Genomic DNA, 18,012 nt, shown 5'->3' on the forward strand with positions numbered 1-18,012 from the left:
AAGCATTTGTTTTCTGTTTGGTTAGTTATTAGTTGTCTCCTGTAGTAAAAAAACAAAGAGATTTTAAAGTTTTAATTTAAATTTTCTGGTAAAACTGCACCGTACAAAGCCTCGGTTGAGCGGAAGAACAAAGATTAAGCGAAGTAACAGGGAACTATCTTGTCGCCTTGCTAGCTAGTTGCCTCCCTGAGCTTCTAGCTCCTCTCCGCCTTGTGGCTCCCTCTTCCCGTCTCTATCGGCTCACCTCAGTAGTTTAGCAGGCTTGCACGGAGAGTCGAGGGCTGTTCCCTTTCGCCTCTGCCCAGCACGCCGAAACCATACATTCCCCACCATGGCTGCCACGGACGTTGACGTGTTTTCGGTAAGCAAACGACACATTTCATCTTTGTTGGTTCCGTGTTTTGGAACTGATTACAGTAAAGATATGAAAGTGCAGCTTCAAGATTTCTAGTGTGCAATGTGCGTTTGTGTGTTAGCTGTCGTGCGGGTGTGTAGTAAAGCCTCCCACCCCCTCCTCCTGAAGCTATGTGGGCTTTGAAAACACGGTGGGAATAATTTATATTTATTTTAGACAAACCAGTCGTGCCTTGTAACATTTAATAATTCAAATGCGTCTATCCACTCAAGTGTGGCTGCTCGTACGCGTAGCGCTAACGCAACCAGAGTAATTACGCTGTCATATTTGTTTTGCTAGCAGATGGAAGTACTAGCTTTGATAATGTGAGGAATAATTCCTTTAAACTCCCCGTTTTGTTCTATAAATGCACCTGAAATCCATTCGAGGGGTTTTGTTTTAATATACTGTAATATTGTTGGATTTTCCTGCGAAATACAAACAAGAAAATTGTGTTCTAGCAGTTCCAGAAGGACACGTTTTAGTTTTTCAAGGTAAAAAAAGTCACAAATCACAATTTAATAAACTGTCAGTTATTGCGAAATTTGTTTTGAAATGCCTTTGAACTTCTTTCAGTCTTATATTAAGCCAAAATTATTGATAACTATTGACAGATAATGAGATTACACCTTTTTACAGTTGCTTACTTTTTGATTATTACATTTAATCTGGATTAGATCATAATCTGCTTGTACCAAACCCTACACACTTCCACATACCCATCTGATAGTAGAATCATGTTGCATTTTTAAATTTAGGGGCATAAAACTACACATTTGGTTCCCCCGCATTGACTCAACGTGTTACATTACACGTAAGAGTAATTAACAGCCAGATGCTCATCCTTCCTTCATAGATGATGACAGCGTTAGGCTGGGCAAATGATCAGATTTAAGTGGAATCCAACTATTATTTGTTCAGTGAGAAACCATGTTGTCAGTCAGGTTTGATCTTGCAGGATCAGTTCGGTGGGACAGCAAAAGGTTTTGTGTGCATGGTATTAATACCCCCTAAAAAAGAAAATGTGGGTCATATTTTAGTAGTGCAGCAACCCATACATGTTGGAGGGGATTTAAAGAGGAAGATGAACATTTTGCCAGTTCCATGCTCGAAAAGGTCCCTGAATTTGGACAGTAGGCAGCATAGAGATCCAGGGATAAAGAGATTAAGAACGTAGTCCGTGCCACTCCTACTACTTATTAGTGCAACACGCTGTTAAAGAAAGGAAAGGATCCAAAACAGAGGATCCAGCTGATTTTGCACTCTTAGCACTCCTAATTTAGGATTGGGTCCAAAATCTGGATTTAACTAAAGTGTCTCTTTGGAATACAGAATGAGAGGATTGATTCCTGAGAAAAAATGCTGAGAATGCAGTGAAACGGGCCAGTGTTAGCAGCAATACAGCTGCCTGGCTTCCTATCTAACTTTCTGAAGTGAGTGAGATCCCGATAAACAAACATGCTCCCTTGGATGTTTTTATGAAGCTTTTAATTACGTGCAGCTTTCAGTGGAGATCAGTTGGACCGTTGGCTCACATCGATCGTGTCTGGAGGCTGCATTGGGACGACTTTCTAGGCCAGATACACACAAGGCAATCAATGAGATAGCCTAATAAGTGTTATTGTTTTCAGTTTGCTCACATCATATTCTTCCATAAAATAACTCTTATTTAAATTGTTGTGAAACGAAATGGCCTTCAATGGTGCTTGCTGACTCCAACGTACATGGTTTGTCCCTTGAGTCCTGCATGCATAAAATTAAATCAGCTTCGTAGAGTGCTTCGAACCAAAAAGCAGGGATTAAAGACACTATAGTATGTTTATTTAGAGATGTAAAGAAAAATAACTCTGAGTTTTATATAAATCCTAGTTTTAGTGGGAAAAGCCTTGGGCAGATTGTGGATCATGTTACTGACTGTTCCGTGTCGTGTCATTAGCTACATAAAGAACATACAATCCAGAGCTGCCTTAAGGCTAGCTTGTCAACCCTGTAACATGGATGGATAATGACAGTCAAGCTGCAGCGTCTGTGGTGATGAGTCAAATCCATCTAAGCATCAGCATGTATATTAAAAAAGATTCACTGAGCATTAAATACCTCTCAGAATAACGTTAGCAAGAACAAAATGCTCAGATACCCCGTGTGAAATTAGATTTTTTTTATTTTACTTGCTTTCCTGGGAAAATGCATGTCTGAATGTTAAATATTAAATGACATCACTCTCATCAGCTGTTGGATAGCTTGGAGGCTCGATACTATTTCATAACCTCGTAACAGTGGATTCTTTTTAAAAAGCTGTTTTTGCCGTTGAGCTGCATTATATATTATTGATAGTTTAGTGTTTGCCTGGGTAGTAAAATAGTGGGCATATCTGAATATTGCTTGTCTTTCCTAAATTTTTCTAAAAACAACTTGAATGGTAATTTACTGCAGCTAAAACAATGGAAGCATTTCCCCCTTATCAGGTAGGTTCCAAATTTTATATTTTGTGCGGTACAATTAAAGGGATTCCAGAACAACTTATTTTTTAAATTGGAAACCTTTGTTTCAGCCTCAGTGTAACATGATCAACTTTGTTGGGCTCAAAATGACTCAAGAGCCCTAATTAATGGCCAAATACAACCTCATAATAAAGCCCTACAATGGAAAGACTGGTTTACCCCACCCACTCATCCATGCCATGAATATTAAAAGAGCTGTGTGCTGACTGGCCAGTTTATCCGAGTGGCTCTATGATGCTGCCTGAGGCTAGCAACTGTGTAGAGCCATGTACAGTATCCAGATAACTAGAGATGTCCCGATACAACTTTTTCACTTCCGATGCGATACCGATATTGCAGCCTTCAGTATTGACCGATAGCGATATTAATCTGATACGATATCAGCACAAATCATACATACTTTAACCTATTTTGTAGTGTGGAATGTATGAAAAGCTTGACAATCGGAGAACAAGAGCCAATGACAGTAAGTGTGGAAAAAAATGAAACGTTTGTAGCCATTGGTTGCAATAATGTGAACCTTAAGAAACTGTTTATATTGGATATTTTTGATGCCGTCCGATATAATCCGATACAGTGTTTTTGGGCCGACATCAAATTTCTTCCGATATCAGAACAGGACATCCCTACAGATAACTCGAGGGAAGCTGTGGATCATTTCGGTATTCATTCAATGTCTGGACATTCCCAGCACATGCTGGAATGCTACATGTGTTCCAGGGCAACCATAAACGGTTATTGTGATAGTCAATTAATACCCAGTTATTTTGGCGATTAGTGAACTAATCAAATCATATGTAAATTGTAGTTTATAGTACCAACATGCAGCTACTCTAATATAACCATTAGGAATATGTATTGGTGAAATTCTGGTGATACAATACGTATCACAATTACAAGGGAGACCATTTATCACAATAGATTGCGATACATTCAGCCAGACGAAAATAACGATTTTTTTAGACTGAAATTATTGTAGGAAAATTCAATAAACAGTCCAAACTGATATGTAACATGTTTAACATGAGGTATCTGAACCATTATAGAGGGATTTATATTTCAGTGGTGGAAACAAAACCCATTGCACACTGCTGTTAACTAGTGGTCGGCGTTGAAATTGCAGCAAAAGAAAAGAAAATACACAAATGATTGCTTGTAAATTCTTCCAAAAATTCGATACATGGCTTTTGAATATTGATATAATATCACAGGAAAAAAATTGCGATATATTGCCATATCAATCTTTTCTTACATTCCTAATAACCATCATTAGCTTCTAACTAACCGTTGTCTCTCTAAGTGGCATGTGCGGTCTAAAAATAAAGCCGATGAAGATAATGGCTAATTCAACAACTTTTATTGAACTTCAGCTTGTAGAAAATAAGGAAAAAAGGCACTTTGCTTAAGAAACAAAAACTAAATGCTGGTTGGTAACAAGGACATTCAGTGAAATGCAGCACTTTTTAAACAAATTAATGAAGTCAGTCATAACCTTACAGCAAACATTAAAAGCTGCTTTTATAAAACAATGCCACCAATTTGCTGCGAAGCTGAGGCGGCATCTGGTATGTCTAAGCTTATTAAGGTGTAAACCAGCTTTTCTAAGACTTAACCGTTTCTCCTTGGTCATTATATTACTAATTTATGCAGGAAAGCAGGTCAGAGATGGCACAGATTCTTTAGTACGTTACAGTAGACACCCCAAGCTGCCTATATTCAACAAACACAAGGTAACATGGTTTTGAATAGAACTCCATATTCTTCTTTTTATTATTGGTTTAACAACAGCATTCTGTGACATTATGTACTCATAGATCTAGATTTATTATTTGAATGTATAATAAAAGTAAAGTCAATCTGGTTTAACACAGGGTATCCGCGGGTCCTTAAAAAGTCTTAAAAAGTCTTAAATTTGCTTTTCAAAATTTAAGGCCTTGAAAATCCTTAAAAATGACATAATCCTTAAATCCAGTTTCCAAAGGTCTTAAATGACCAAAGACCAAATAAACAAGATTATTTCATTTCTATAAAATTTTCGTGAATTTCTAGTGTTCTGAATTTTTTGTGTACGATGTTGGCGTAAGCGGAACCGTACACGTTCAGTTGGTTGTGAAAGGGGGCTATTTGTAGATGAGCACATTAGCTGGTTAAGCTAGTGGGAGCTTGCGCCATGGGGAAGTGCAAGTTTAATGGTAACTGGATGGTTAATCCCACGTTCGCAACGTGGTTAGCACCGTTTCCAGGCAATAGCTGGAAATTATAGCTTAAATTTAATTTTAAAAATAGCTTAAATTTGGTCAAAGTGGCCTTAAAAAAGGTCTTAAAAAGTCTTAAATTTGGCTCCTTTAAACCTGCAGATACCCTGTAACATTAAGAGTATTTTTTAAAACTTTTGTCGTTTCATCGGTTTTCAGAAGAACACTTCATGTTTTCCAAAAGCTCAGTGCGCCTCTGCCTCTTTAAATGCTTCCTGTCTCCTCTCGTCTGTCTCACTCACTTTTTTTTTTGTTTTGTCTCTTTCCCGTTGGAGATAAGATGAGTGACGATGAGGCTGAACATGACATGAATGTGGAAACACGCAGAGGAGTGAGCGTGTTCAATTAGATTGTTAAAAACTAGAAACTAGCTTCAAACCCTTTGTGCCTGTGAGTTTCTAATGGCTGACAAATCCTAACCGTCAACATTTTTGCCATCACAACGTCACTGCCAGCACAAGTGGCTTCACGAAAAGGATAGTGCATCAATCTTCAACCTGTAGGTGTGGTTAGGGCTGACGAATCTTTGTTCTGAATATAATAATGGAGTTATGGAAAATGTTGACACTTTGAAAGGAAATACATTTTTTAACTAACTAACTAGTGGTTTGACAGGAAGCACGAGCCAAAACCTTCCGAGTATGAGTTTTGGTTGGTCACTGTGGTTGACATGCGGTCTTCTCACAAATTCCAAATTCATTTCAGCACTTTGTCAGTAAGCCCACAAACTGACATCTGCACATTCTTAGCTTGCGACACACCAAGATGGCTTTGTCCAAGCATTTTTTATTAGAAAATTCAAATTGAGACTTTTTATTGTTTATTAGTGTTCGAATCCAGGGGCTACATCCTTCAGAGTACGCAATTCAAAGCCAATCATGCCACAGGTAAGTGACAAGGCTTTCCAAATTCCAAGGATAATAAAAATGCATGCGTGCACAAATTACGCTTCAAATCAGTGCAAGTTACAACAGACAGCCATTTTAATCACACGTAGGCGGCAGCAGCCAGCAAGTATATTTCCAGCTTAAGACTCACTGTGGGTCGAGTAGAAGGTTTTTGTTTTTGTAATAACGATGAACAAAAGGGGAATGTTTTACAGTTTTACATGTATGTATATTAATATCTGATGTTTAAAAAAACTTGAAGCAGTTATGATGTCAGTCTTTTTTGTTTACATATATTTTTGGCAAAAATAATAATAAAATTATTCGTAAACCAGCTTGTATGGCGGGTCCCGTATCTCCATGTATTGCTGCTAAGTTTAGTTTTAGCTTCCAATATTGATGGACTTAAATATCGCAATATTTTGTGTTATGATACTGAATCAATATTAAGAAGTAGTGTTGTCGACTTTAAATGAGAATTTACATGCAAAGCTGTACTGTATTTCTTTTGTGTGGTGCAATTCAAACTCCCACAGCTAGTGGGCAGCACTTTTTACCGCCTTCATACTGATGGAACGAGACCTTGTAATTATTCTGAATTTGTCTTGGAAGTGGCTGGCCTGAGCTTTCCAATTAAATTCATTGCAAATATCGTCTGGCTTTTAGTATCGTGTCGTCTTTCCTGTATTGTGATATCGTATCACCAGATTCTTGCCAAATACACAACCCTATTGTGAACATTTACACCAGGGTTATTCAATTGCGGGCCTCGAGGGCCGGTATCCAGCACGTTTTAGTTTTAACCCTGCTTCAACACACCTGATTTCAATCAGCAGGTGATCACCAGGCTTCTGCAGAGCCTGATGACCTGCTGCACATGTGACTCAACCACTTAATCTAGTGTGTTAGACCAGAGAAACCACTAAAACTCGCTGGTTACCGGCCCTCCAGGCCTGAACTTGAATAGCTCTGGTCTACACCCTTTAGCAGATTGTGTCTCAGAGCAGGAAGCAAATTAAGTGTTTTCTTTGTCTGATGCAAACTTGTTGAATTTAGTCATATATAAGCAAAAATTACAGTGTTGGTGGCTCAGTGAGGCAGAAATTTAGCAAAAACATGACAGAGAGGAATCATACATCTGGACCAGAAGGTGAGATGAGCAGAAGAGAGGATGAAAGGATGGGTGGAGGGGAGGGGAGGTTGTGTCCACAGCTGATGGAAAAGTGATTGTTAGTTTGGGGCATCCACTTCCTGTTGGCCTGGGAGTTGCCGTCTCATCACAGTTAACCAGAAGCTTCTTATTCCTGTTGTTTTTCGTTCCACTTCTCTGCTTTTCTTTTCTCCAAATGAGGAAGAATCAGTTGACCAGCTGGAGCTTCATAGTTCCTCAGACAGCTCCTATCTGATTTGATGTTTTTAGGTCAAGTAAAGGCAGATTTTTAGTTTCTTTTTAGCTTCGACATGTCAAATTTATAAGTCAACTGAGAAATGTTATCCTATATAAACGGGGAAATTTGATCTAAATGGTAACTTAAAAAAACATTTAATTTTTGATTGGTACTTTTCTTCTAGAACTCACTTTTAATGCTAATTGTTGTTGAGTTTTATTGCGTTTCATGTGACGTTTTGTGCCAGTCTTTATAAACGTCTAAGTGAGATGAAGCTTTTCCCTCATTTAAACCCTCCCCCAAAGAGCTAGTCGCTGCATTGGCTTTCTTTCAGGCACACACGCCCTCCTCCTTCAGGAATCCAAGTATCTCTGCATACTTCAGTCAGCAAGCTTAATGCTGTTGGCCGAGCTGTGAGTGTACTGTAAACACCAGAGATGATGGCCTTTTTCTCATTCCTTTTAGATCGCCACAAACAGGAAATCAGAATTTTGAGTCAGAGAATCTTTAAAAAAAGACTCAGTTCATGGTGGATTTGTCACTTCTTCCCAGACTTATGAAGTCCCATTCCTCTTTTTCCTAAAAACCCAGCTGTCATTCACACCTTTCTCAATGTTTTTTGGTGGACTTGGATCCGGTTTAGTACATTTAGACCGTCTCCACCTCTCAGCTCCTAGGCTGCTTGTGACATCAGCCTTCCAAGTATGCAGTCCAATGTGGTTGAGCCAGATGAAATCTCTTTCTGCGCTCATACCAAGGTGCTGTCTCCTCTCTCTCTAACTGCTGTGGCCTAGACGAGGATAGTGGGGCTTTTATCTGCTAGCTTTAGGTTTGTTTTGTGCATGTAGTTCTCTGAAATCCACTTTTGTTTAAAGCATTTTCCAGAATTTCTTCACTATTGTGGTGACAATCTTGTCTTGTCTGTATAGCTGAGTTTAACTTCCTGCATTCTGCGTGCATTAAGTTATTTTTTAAAAGTCCATGGTTGCATCCATCTGATTTTCTCTCTTCCTCTACGCTAGATTATTCTTTAAGCTCATCCTGACTGAATGCTCTGGAATATCATGAAGCCTGTAGCTGATGGCCGTTACATCTACAGATCAGACAGAGGCTCTTTGATGTTTACTTGCACAGGAGTGTGAATTTACTGAGTAAAGCCTTAACTGTGTTTCCCTCCTCACCTGCTCCAGATTTCTAATGTTTTGTCTCTGGTCTCAGAATGAAGAGAAGCGCAACCTCAGCTTGGGTGGCCATGTTGGATTTGACAGCCTTCCTGACCAGCTGGTCAGTAAATCGGTCACACAGGGTTTCTGCTTCAACATTCTGTGTGTAGGTGAGTCACAAATGGTGGGAAATGCCATATTTATTTTATATTGATCGTGATAGTTTCCGTAAAAATAAGTGATGATGGAAATGGCTGAATTGCTTCCTGGTGATGGACTAGTTTACCTCTTTTATTTATTTATTTATTTATTTATGTTGTTGCTTCTCTCCATTTACAGGAGAAACAGGCATTGGAAAGTCAACGCTAATGAACACACTTTTCAACACAATGTTTGAGAATGAAGAGGCAAGCCATTACCAGAACGGTGTGTATTTGCGGCCGCGAACGTACGACCTCCAAGAAAGCAACGTCCACCTCAAACTCACCATTGTCGACACGGTTGGCTTCGGTGACCAGATCAACAAAGAGGATAGGTGAGTTTTAAACCAGAAATCTGTGGCCTCCTTTATCAAACGCACTTACGCACAGATCTGTGCGTATGTTGGGCGTAGGAACAATTCTACTCATTGTGTGGTATCAATCATTTTGTGCTTGTGTGTAGAAACGTTCCTATATTTACGAACATCTCTGACCGAGTGTACGCACAGCACCTAGTGGCAGAACGGGGAAGCACAATACCAAATGTCATCCAAATGTGTTTCTCGTCCACACATTTTATTTATCCAGTATGTAGTTATGTCCATGGAAAAACGGCTTTTCGCATAATTGGTGCTATAACCAACAAAAGACACCAGTGACCGACAGTAATCTGGCATTATATCACGGCTGTTCTGTGCTATTGGAGGATTTACCAGAGCGCTCTGATCTCAAAGGAAATCCTTCTGCTATGCTCAGATGTGGGACCCTTTGTGGAACAACAGATAAACCGCACAATCCGATTCCAGTTCATATTTTCTTTTACAACTACGAGAACCCCCCAGAACCTCCTCTGCTCCCCAGCTCAGGAGAGGCCGAGGCTGCGCTCGGAAAACATTTCCAAATGAAACTAACTCCACACAGAGCTGCTCCTTAACAACCCGTTAGTCTACGATTTATCAGATTCATTTTTATTTATTTCTGACGGGAACCTCTCCTCTGTCCCGACCGCGTTTGTAACCTCTGCAACCTGTTTAGTTCTTTAGCGCTTTGGCAGCCAGTGTTTCAATCTTGCTTTCAGTAAAGTTTTCCTTTATTTTTTTTATTAAAAAAAAAAAACAGGGAATCCTCACGTGCTGAGGATGTAGCATGACCAAATATCGTTAATTGAGGGCATTTCTGTATGTAAATGACAGTGAACGGACACGAGCACCTGGGTACGCACAGGTGGGATTTATATTCAGACAATTGCGGAGGAACGTGCGTACGCATGTTTCATAATCAGTCTTTCGACTGTTCGTACACACATTCTAAATTTCGGTTGTAGGAGGGAATATAGGACAGTTTATACGAACGTTTGATAAATGAGGCCCCTGGAGTTTCTGCTCAGAGGGCACCATCTAGAGGCAGAAAAATGTATTGCACTTTCAAGCCCCTCTACACGCTTCCGTGATTAGGGCTGGTAGCAACGCCTCTCAGTCATAAACGCACGCTTCTAGTTAGCCAGCAGAGCAAACACACATTGTTTTACAATTATCATAATTAAGTATGATGTTTGTTTTGCTAACATCACCCATAATTCTTGAAAGAAACTCCCGATTGCTGCTTTAAGCAGTAGGAAATTTATTTGAAAGTTTGGGGTAATTTCACAGATTGTGCCTCCACTTTTCAGTCATGAGTAGTTAAATGTTAATTTCAGTCAGTCTTCATCCAATCAGCGCTTCCTCTTCCCAAAATGACATCGTCCTGATGGACACACACAAGAGAGACAAACTAAACCACTTTAGAATTCATCGCATTTTTTCACGTCCCTGTAGAGTTGAAGTGGGAGAAAGTAAAAGAGGAAGCTGCTTGTTTAAAAACATCCAGCTGTGGAATGACGAGTACTTGTTGTGTCGCGGCCAGCAAGCTGCAGTCTCACGCTCTCTTTGGGGCATAAAAGCCAACATGCTGAAGGACGGGGTCTGCATCAGGCTGAAAAGCGCTCTGAGGGAGCTTCAAAGGGTCAGTCTGTGCATTCCTCAGAGAAGATTGAAGATAGATGTGAAGGTGACTGTAAACATGGTGCTAACTGAGAAAATAGACCAGATGTTTGACTCATCTGAGTTTTAGTGATATGCAAACTTGTATTTTGTCCCCAAAAACTAGATTTAAATAGAAAGATAGGCATTGTAACAACTGAGGTATGATTAAAGGAATAATTATATCCATTTAATCTCTTAAGGGTATTGTTTCCATTGCAGTGATCCTGATGAGACTCTTGTTGTTTGGATTGTTTTTAGCAAACTAATCTTTATGAAAATCTGCAGCATGTGCCAGTTTTTTTTATTTACTTTTTCCATTCATGTTTTATTATTTTTCTTTGTTTATTAAAAAAAATTAAATCTGAAGTCTGAACTGTTTTAACTCCTGAGAGAACTGAATGTTTTTGTTTGTTTGCTGTTCTGTGATTAGTTTTAACCAAACGTTAGTAAGATGAACCCAAATATCACACAGACCTAGTGTGTGCAGCTGGAAGCTGAGACTCTGGCATCCAATCACAGTGTGGCAAACTAAAAAACATAACCGTCTCTGTTTATTTCCCCAGTGACGAGCTCCTACTTTCCTTCACATTCATTACCAATGCAGGACTGAGAAGAGCGACGTATTGCTTTGACCCAAATGAATGAATCCGGTTTTTCTGGCTCTCTCCCCAGCTACAAGCCCATTGTTGACTACATCGACACTCAGTTTGAAAACTATCTGCAAGAAGAGCTGAAGATCAAACGGTCGCTTTTTAACTACCACGACACCAGGATCCACATCTGCCTTTATTTCATCGCTCCAACGGGACACTCCCTCAAATCACTGGACCTCGTCACAATGAAGAAACTAGACAGCAAGGTACACACACACATACACGCACGCGCGCGCGCGCACACACACACACACACACACGCACACGCACGCACGCACGCACACGCACACACACACACACACTTTGCCTCTGGCTAAAACACTCGATCCTGGTTGCTGGTTGTGTGATAAATATGAATGTTGCTGAAATCCGACCTCCTGTTTTTTTTTAGGGAATTTCTCTGAAACGGCTCCTTTAAGGATTCTTGTCTGTAAAAGAATAACAACAACATGCAAGTGTCCATTTTGCATTATGTGTGTGTACAAGAAGCCATCTTTGGCGTCAGCTCTGTGGGCTGTTTATCAATTTAGTTTATTTCAAAAGTTTTTCGAGAAAAAAAAGAAAAGTAAAATAAACCAGAAAAAATATGTAAAATTATTTCACTCTTCAGCCCTAATTTGATGAAAGTCATCATTTTTGCACCCTGTGTAAAAATAACTTTAATTTTTACAAGTGAATATTTAAATTAGTTTTGTTAAATATATAAATAAGAAAAAAAACTTATTTTATTTTATTTCCAATACACAATTATATCAAATCCTTCAAATTAATTTCCACCTCCTGTTGGATATATTTGCAGTTGACATGTTTTCAGCTCAGTGCACCGCTGTATCCCAGTCAATAGTCTCCCTCAGAAACAAATTGATTTGTGGCTTTTTTATTGCTTGCCTGTGAGTATTACTACACATATTATTGGCTGGTACATGACCCGTGTTTTCTCATATTGCAGCTCCGTGTTGCTCACTTGAAACACAACCGCTGGTGTTGCTTCAGTCGGACAATTATAAACCAAATCTCATAAAAACAAGTGGACGGTGGGCGTGTCTGAAAAAACAATAAGTCGTCTACTTGAAGTTTCAACTGTAACTTAATACTGGGAGCTGGATTTGTATTTCTCAAAAGAGACGTGATATTATTCATACTTAATTATGTTTGTGGGTGTAACTCCGAAATGACCACAGTGGCTCGGCTTCCTGACGACAGGCGCTTCTGCCTTGTTTATTAAACGCCGTGAAAACTACACACAGAAAAACAGTAGCTTCAAAACTTCATTCTTTGAAGATAAATATATGCTTTAGCAAGAAAAAAGAAATGCCTAGTGGCCGCGTGCCACTTCGGAGGTCCAAATTGAGTACAACTAGTCTTCCTGTTTCTAAATTAACACACAAAATAAGTACAATACTACACATAGCAAATATTTACAATATTACACACAAACACAACAAGTTACCTTGAGTAATTGGCAGCACAGGTGCTGCGGATGGCTCAGACAAAGCGGTTTTCGTGCTTCTTCATGCACATACAAGTCTCATCTCACATCTCACATCAAATCTCGCGATAATTCGGTGAGGAAGATACCACTTGTTCCAAAATAAAACACAGATTTACAATACAAACAAATATTTATATATTTTAACTTCTGGAACTAAATACGAGTATTTTTATGACACTTACAGTGGGTATTTCAAAGAGTTGAGATCATAGAATTATTTTTCATGTTTGCATAGCACAAAGATAAAAGGATGACGGATAAGAATGCAGTTGATCCTAATGTTGGTTGTTAGGTCCTAAAAGCTGCTTTAAAGACCAAAAACGTGCAGTTTTTTGTGTTTACTAAACTCTCACAGTGGCTGAACACGGAGATCCATGGCCTCCCGCTCCCAGAGATCATGTTTACTTCCTCTACAGTGATTCATTGTTATGACTACTGATAGCGCTGCTGCAGAAATGACAGTGGCAGCCTTTGTGCAGTTGGTTGATAATAAATTCAGAACAAAACAGATGGCGATCCTGTGCCTAGAACCTGCTGCCTTACCTCTGCCAGCTATCAGTGCAGGGCTGCATATCTGCCAAATGCTGCCTGATCCTAATTATAATGGGGACATGCACTTAAGGCAAATTTATTTTTAAATAAACCAAAATAGTAATGAGATTATAGGAAGTCAGTGCAAAATGTTTCAACAATATATTTTAAAACAATTGAACCCAACACATACAAATGTAGTTTTGGACTCATATAGTGAAGTCATGGTTTTAAGCACTTCAGAGACAAGGCAGAGATTCAAATTCAGGACTTACTGTGAGTCAATGGTTCTTACCACAGAGTATCAGTGTAACGTTTAACAGCCAATAGAACAATCAAAACCTGGCACAGCACTTATCAGCTGTCTCTTGACACAATCAAATAATATCTAGGCACACGGAGCCTAATCAAAGCCATGTACTAGAAATAAAAGCTTGAGATATTTTACTCTGTGTGTAATAAATCTCTAACGAATGAGTAGCAACCAGGAACATTATTCAAAATAAAATATTTTTTGAAGAATTTAAAAAGAAATTTAAAAAAGTTTTTATATGCACATGGGCAAACCAGAGTTTTTCACATGTGTTCATGATGGCTTTTGATTTCATGTGTCCTGTTGTGAAGCTTTTAACGTTTGTATTTATGAGCTGTATTCACATATGTGAATATATACATACCAAATAAGTGTATGACAGGTTTTCATATGTGTGTTAAAGGTCTTCTTGTGTGTGTGAGGTTTTCACATGTGTTCATGAGACATTTTTGCATGTGCATATTACGTGCATGTATGTGGTTTTCAATTTGCATATAAGAGGTTTTACCATTTGCAAGTTTTCACATGTGCATATTAAAAGGTTTTCATGTGTGTATGACAATTACACATTTGCGTATGAAACAATTTCACATTAGCGTATGAGAGGTGTTTACATGTACGTGTAAGGATTTACATGTATGTTTTCACATGTACGTATGAGAGGTTTTCACATGTACATATGAGAGGTTTTCACATGTACATATGAGAGGTTTTCACATGTACATATGAGAGGTTTTCACATGTACGTATGAGAGGTTTTCACATGTACGTATGAGAGGTTTTCACATGTACATATGAGAGGTTTTCACATGTACGTATGAGAGGTTTTCACATGTACGTATGAGAGGTTTTCACATGTACGTATGAGAGGTTTTCACATGTACATATGAGAGGTTTTCACATGTACGTATGAGAGGTTTTCACATGTACATATGAGAGGTTTTCACATGTACATATGAGAGGTTTTCACATGTACGTATGAGAGGTTTTCACATGTACATATGAGAGGTTTTCACATGTACGTATGAGAGGTTTTCACATGTACGTATGAGAGGTTTTCACATGTACGTATGAGAGGTTTTCACATGTACGTATGAGAGGTTTTCACATGTACATATGAGAGGTTTTCACATGTACGTATGAGAGGTTTTCACATGTACATATGAGAGGTTTTCACATGCACATATGAGAGGTTTTCACATGTACGTATGAGAGGTTTTCACATGTACATATGAGAGGTTTTCACATGTACGTATGAGAGGTTTTCACATGTACGTATGAGAGGTTTTCACATGTACGTATGAGAGGTTTTCACATGTACGTATGAGAGGTTTTCACATGTACGTATGAGAGGTTTTCACATGTACGTATGAGAGGTTTTCACATGTACATATGAGAGGTTTTCACATGTACATATGAGAGGTTTTCACATGCACGCATGAGAGGTTTTCACATGCACGCATGAGAGGTTTTCACATGTACATATGAGAGGTTTTCACATGTACGTATGGGAGGTTTTCACGTGTACATATGAGAGGTTTTCACATGTACGTATGAGAGGTTTTCACATGTACGCATGAGAGGTTTTCACATGTACATATGAGAGGTTTTCACATGTACGTATGGGAGGTTTTCACGTGTACATATGAGAGGTTTTCACATGTACATATGAGAGGTGTTCGCATGTGCGCATGGGAGGTTTTCGCATGTGCGCATGGGAGGTTTTCACATGTACATATGAGAGGTTTTCACATGTACGTATGGGAGGTTTTCACGTGTACATATGAGAGGTTTTCACATGTACGTATGGGAGGTTTTCACGTGTACATATGAGAGGTGTTCGCATGTGCGCATGAGAGGTGTTCGCATGTGCATATAAGACGTTTACATGTGTGTATGAGAGGGATTCACATGGGCTTATGAGGTAATTTAAATCAATATCCTTGGCAACTCCTCACATGCATAAATGATTAAACCTTTTCGCCAGATCCTAACTTTTGGAGCTGCAGCTGTGCATTCCCCTGATGATTTAGTGTGTTTGCACAAGACCCATCAGTCTTCTTGACGGCATGCTTATTGAATCTGCTGAACATTCAAACTTTACATAGAAAATCTGAGTCAAATACCTGATTCTCTGAAATTAGGCAACAGAAATAACCACACTGGGAACTAGTGAAGTTAGTTTTTCCTATGACATCACCCAGATTCTACCAGCTTTCATGTGTCTGCTGACCCTTTCACCTGCACATCCCCTGTAAGGTTAAGTCACAGCTAACTGTAGATTGGGTACATTTTTTCTGTGATTAATTCTACACGGAAGCTGTTTTAGTATGTTTGCAGCTGTTGGTCCTGATTGTTCACAGCAAACAGAACTATTTTGGGGGTGCTGGGAAAATCCAGCTGTGGGAAATGAACAGAGTCAGTGCTATCTGACTGACTACGTCCAACCATACACTCTCCATCTGCCTCAGTGGCTGTACTACGCTGATGTTGGGCGCTGGACTGTGATTAGTGAACACAGTTTATTAAATAAGAGTTAAAACATGATAAGTTACTGCTAGTTGCAGATTAACGATCCAGTAAAGTATGATGAGGTTGTAATTCGACTCCTAATGAGCTCTGGCTTTTGCTCACAGGCACACTGAGAAACTGATGAGTGCATCTCATCATCCTGATTGTGGTGAAACAGCTGTATGGAGGATTGCAGGCAAACTTGTTTATTTCTGCACATCTGTTGTTGATCGTAGATGGAGCCTGGTTTGTTTTCACAATCGCTCTGTTGTAGGAATGTCCTCGTGTTCTGGCTAAACTCATTCTGTGTTCAGCTTTGCTGGATTAGTTGTTGTATCCTTTGACTGCCACTTTGCCGTCATAATATTGCACGTATTTTGTAAAATCTTGCAGCTTTTGGCGTTCAAATCTAGCCGAGTCAATGTTTGTTGTCATCTAGAGAGATGTAATCTATAATTTGCTATACGTGGTTCTGTAGCAGAATAGTAGACATTAGGAAATGCGGGAAGACATTTGTGCTTATGATGGTTGCTGTGACTTCAGCGGTGTGATTTGAACTGAATATCTTCTTCATGACTTTGTGACGAGAGGAATTTGTGTCTGTGATGCTCTGAAAACGTTTGGCTCATTAAGTATTTCTGTTTGTAAAAAGCCTGATGGACAAGTTTCATCCCATCAGCATCATGAGAGATCACGAACTTTAAACATGAACATTTTTAACACGTGTATTTATGTTGGCGTCCTTTCCTCAGGTCAGTATCATTCCCATCATCGCCAAAGCGGACACGGTCTCCAAGAGTGAGCTGCATAAATTCAAAATAAAGATAATGAGTGAGCTTGTGAGCAACGGCGTCCAGATATATCAGTTCCCAACGGACGATGAAGCTGTCAGCGAGATCAACGCCTCCATGAATGTAAGTTTTAGCCTCCTAATGTGTTTTTGGATACGTCACTTTCAGTTTATTCCCCAACGTGCGTGCTATTACCACTCGAGTGTTTTATCTGTTAATTCTTTTTTAACTGTTCGGAGGAGATGTTTGCAGATCCAAGATGATTATAGTAAATAAGAACATTTGGGTTAAATATCTGTTGTTTTTCATGGAATCTGACACAACCGCACATGCCCTTTCATGTAAAACTGCACCAGTGACAAATGACACCACATTTATTTTCCCTTGGCATTTTCCTTTTACAATATTTTGATCTATTTATAGTCCGTTACATCAGTGGCCCGCTCTCAACAGCTTGTTCCCTTCAGCTTTATTCAGCCAACTGGTTTCAGCTCACCATCTTAACTTTGAGGTTTTCCGCGCGGTGAGCGACAGAGGCATGGTGGATGTGTCCATTCTGCTGTGATGGCCAAAGAAAGCAAATTAATTGTGATGCAGAAGCCGTAGAAGCGCTTGATCTTTTCAACAATTGTGACCTCTTTTCCCGTGCAGGCCCATCTGCCGTTCGCTGTTGTAGGGAGCGTGGAAGAGGTCAAAGTAGGGAACAAAACGGTGAGGGCCAGGCAGTATCCCTGGGGAGTTGTGCAAGGTAAGGACTGTTCACAAGAAAGTCAGTGTTTGATTTCACAAGCATACACAACCATGTATTGTTTATGGGGTCAGGTATTTTTTTAAATTTATTTTTATTATCTACGACAGAGCACACAGATGGAGAGTCTAAAGGCAAACATAGATTTCGTGACAACATTTCAT

At 39.3% G+C, this 18,012-nt stretch overlaps 1 protein-coding gene across 3 annotated transcripts in view; it reads left to right on the top strand.

The window, feature by feature from the left end:
- Positions 1-203: 203 nt before the first annotated feature.
- Positions 204-18,012, top strand: part of septin8a (septin 8a) — a 31,232-nt gene continuing 13,423 nt past the window's right edge. For 2 of the 3 annotated variants that reach the window (XM_015961385.3, XM_054730726.2), the window contains exons 1-6: positions 204-361; positions 8,644-8,758; positions 8,928-9,123; positions 11,482-11,668; positions 17,062-17,223; positions 17,752-17,848. In XM_015961385.3, coding sequence (XP_015816871.1) covers positions 332-361; positions 8,644-8,758; positions 8,928-9,123; positions 11,482-11,668; positions 17,062-17,223; positions 17,752-17,848 — 787 coding nt within the window. In that variant the 5' untranslated portion in view covers positions 204-331. The remainder of the gene's footprint in view (positions 362-8,643; positions 8,759-8,927; positions 9,124-11,481; positions 11,669-17,061; positions 17,224-17,751; positions 17,849-18,012) is intronic. The other variant, XM_070555353.1, reaches the window with a different exon arrangement.

Source organism: Nothobranchius furzeri, chromosome 10 (assembly GCF_043380555.1).
Source record: "Nothobranchius furzeri strain GRZ-AD chromosome 10, NfurGRZ-RIMD1, whole genome shotgun sequence".
Classification (NCBI taxonomy): domain Eukaryota; kingdom Metazoa; phylum Chordata; class Actinopteri; order Cyprinodontiformes; family Nothobranchiidae; genus Nothobranchius; species Nothobranchius furzeri.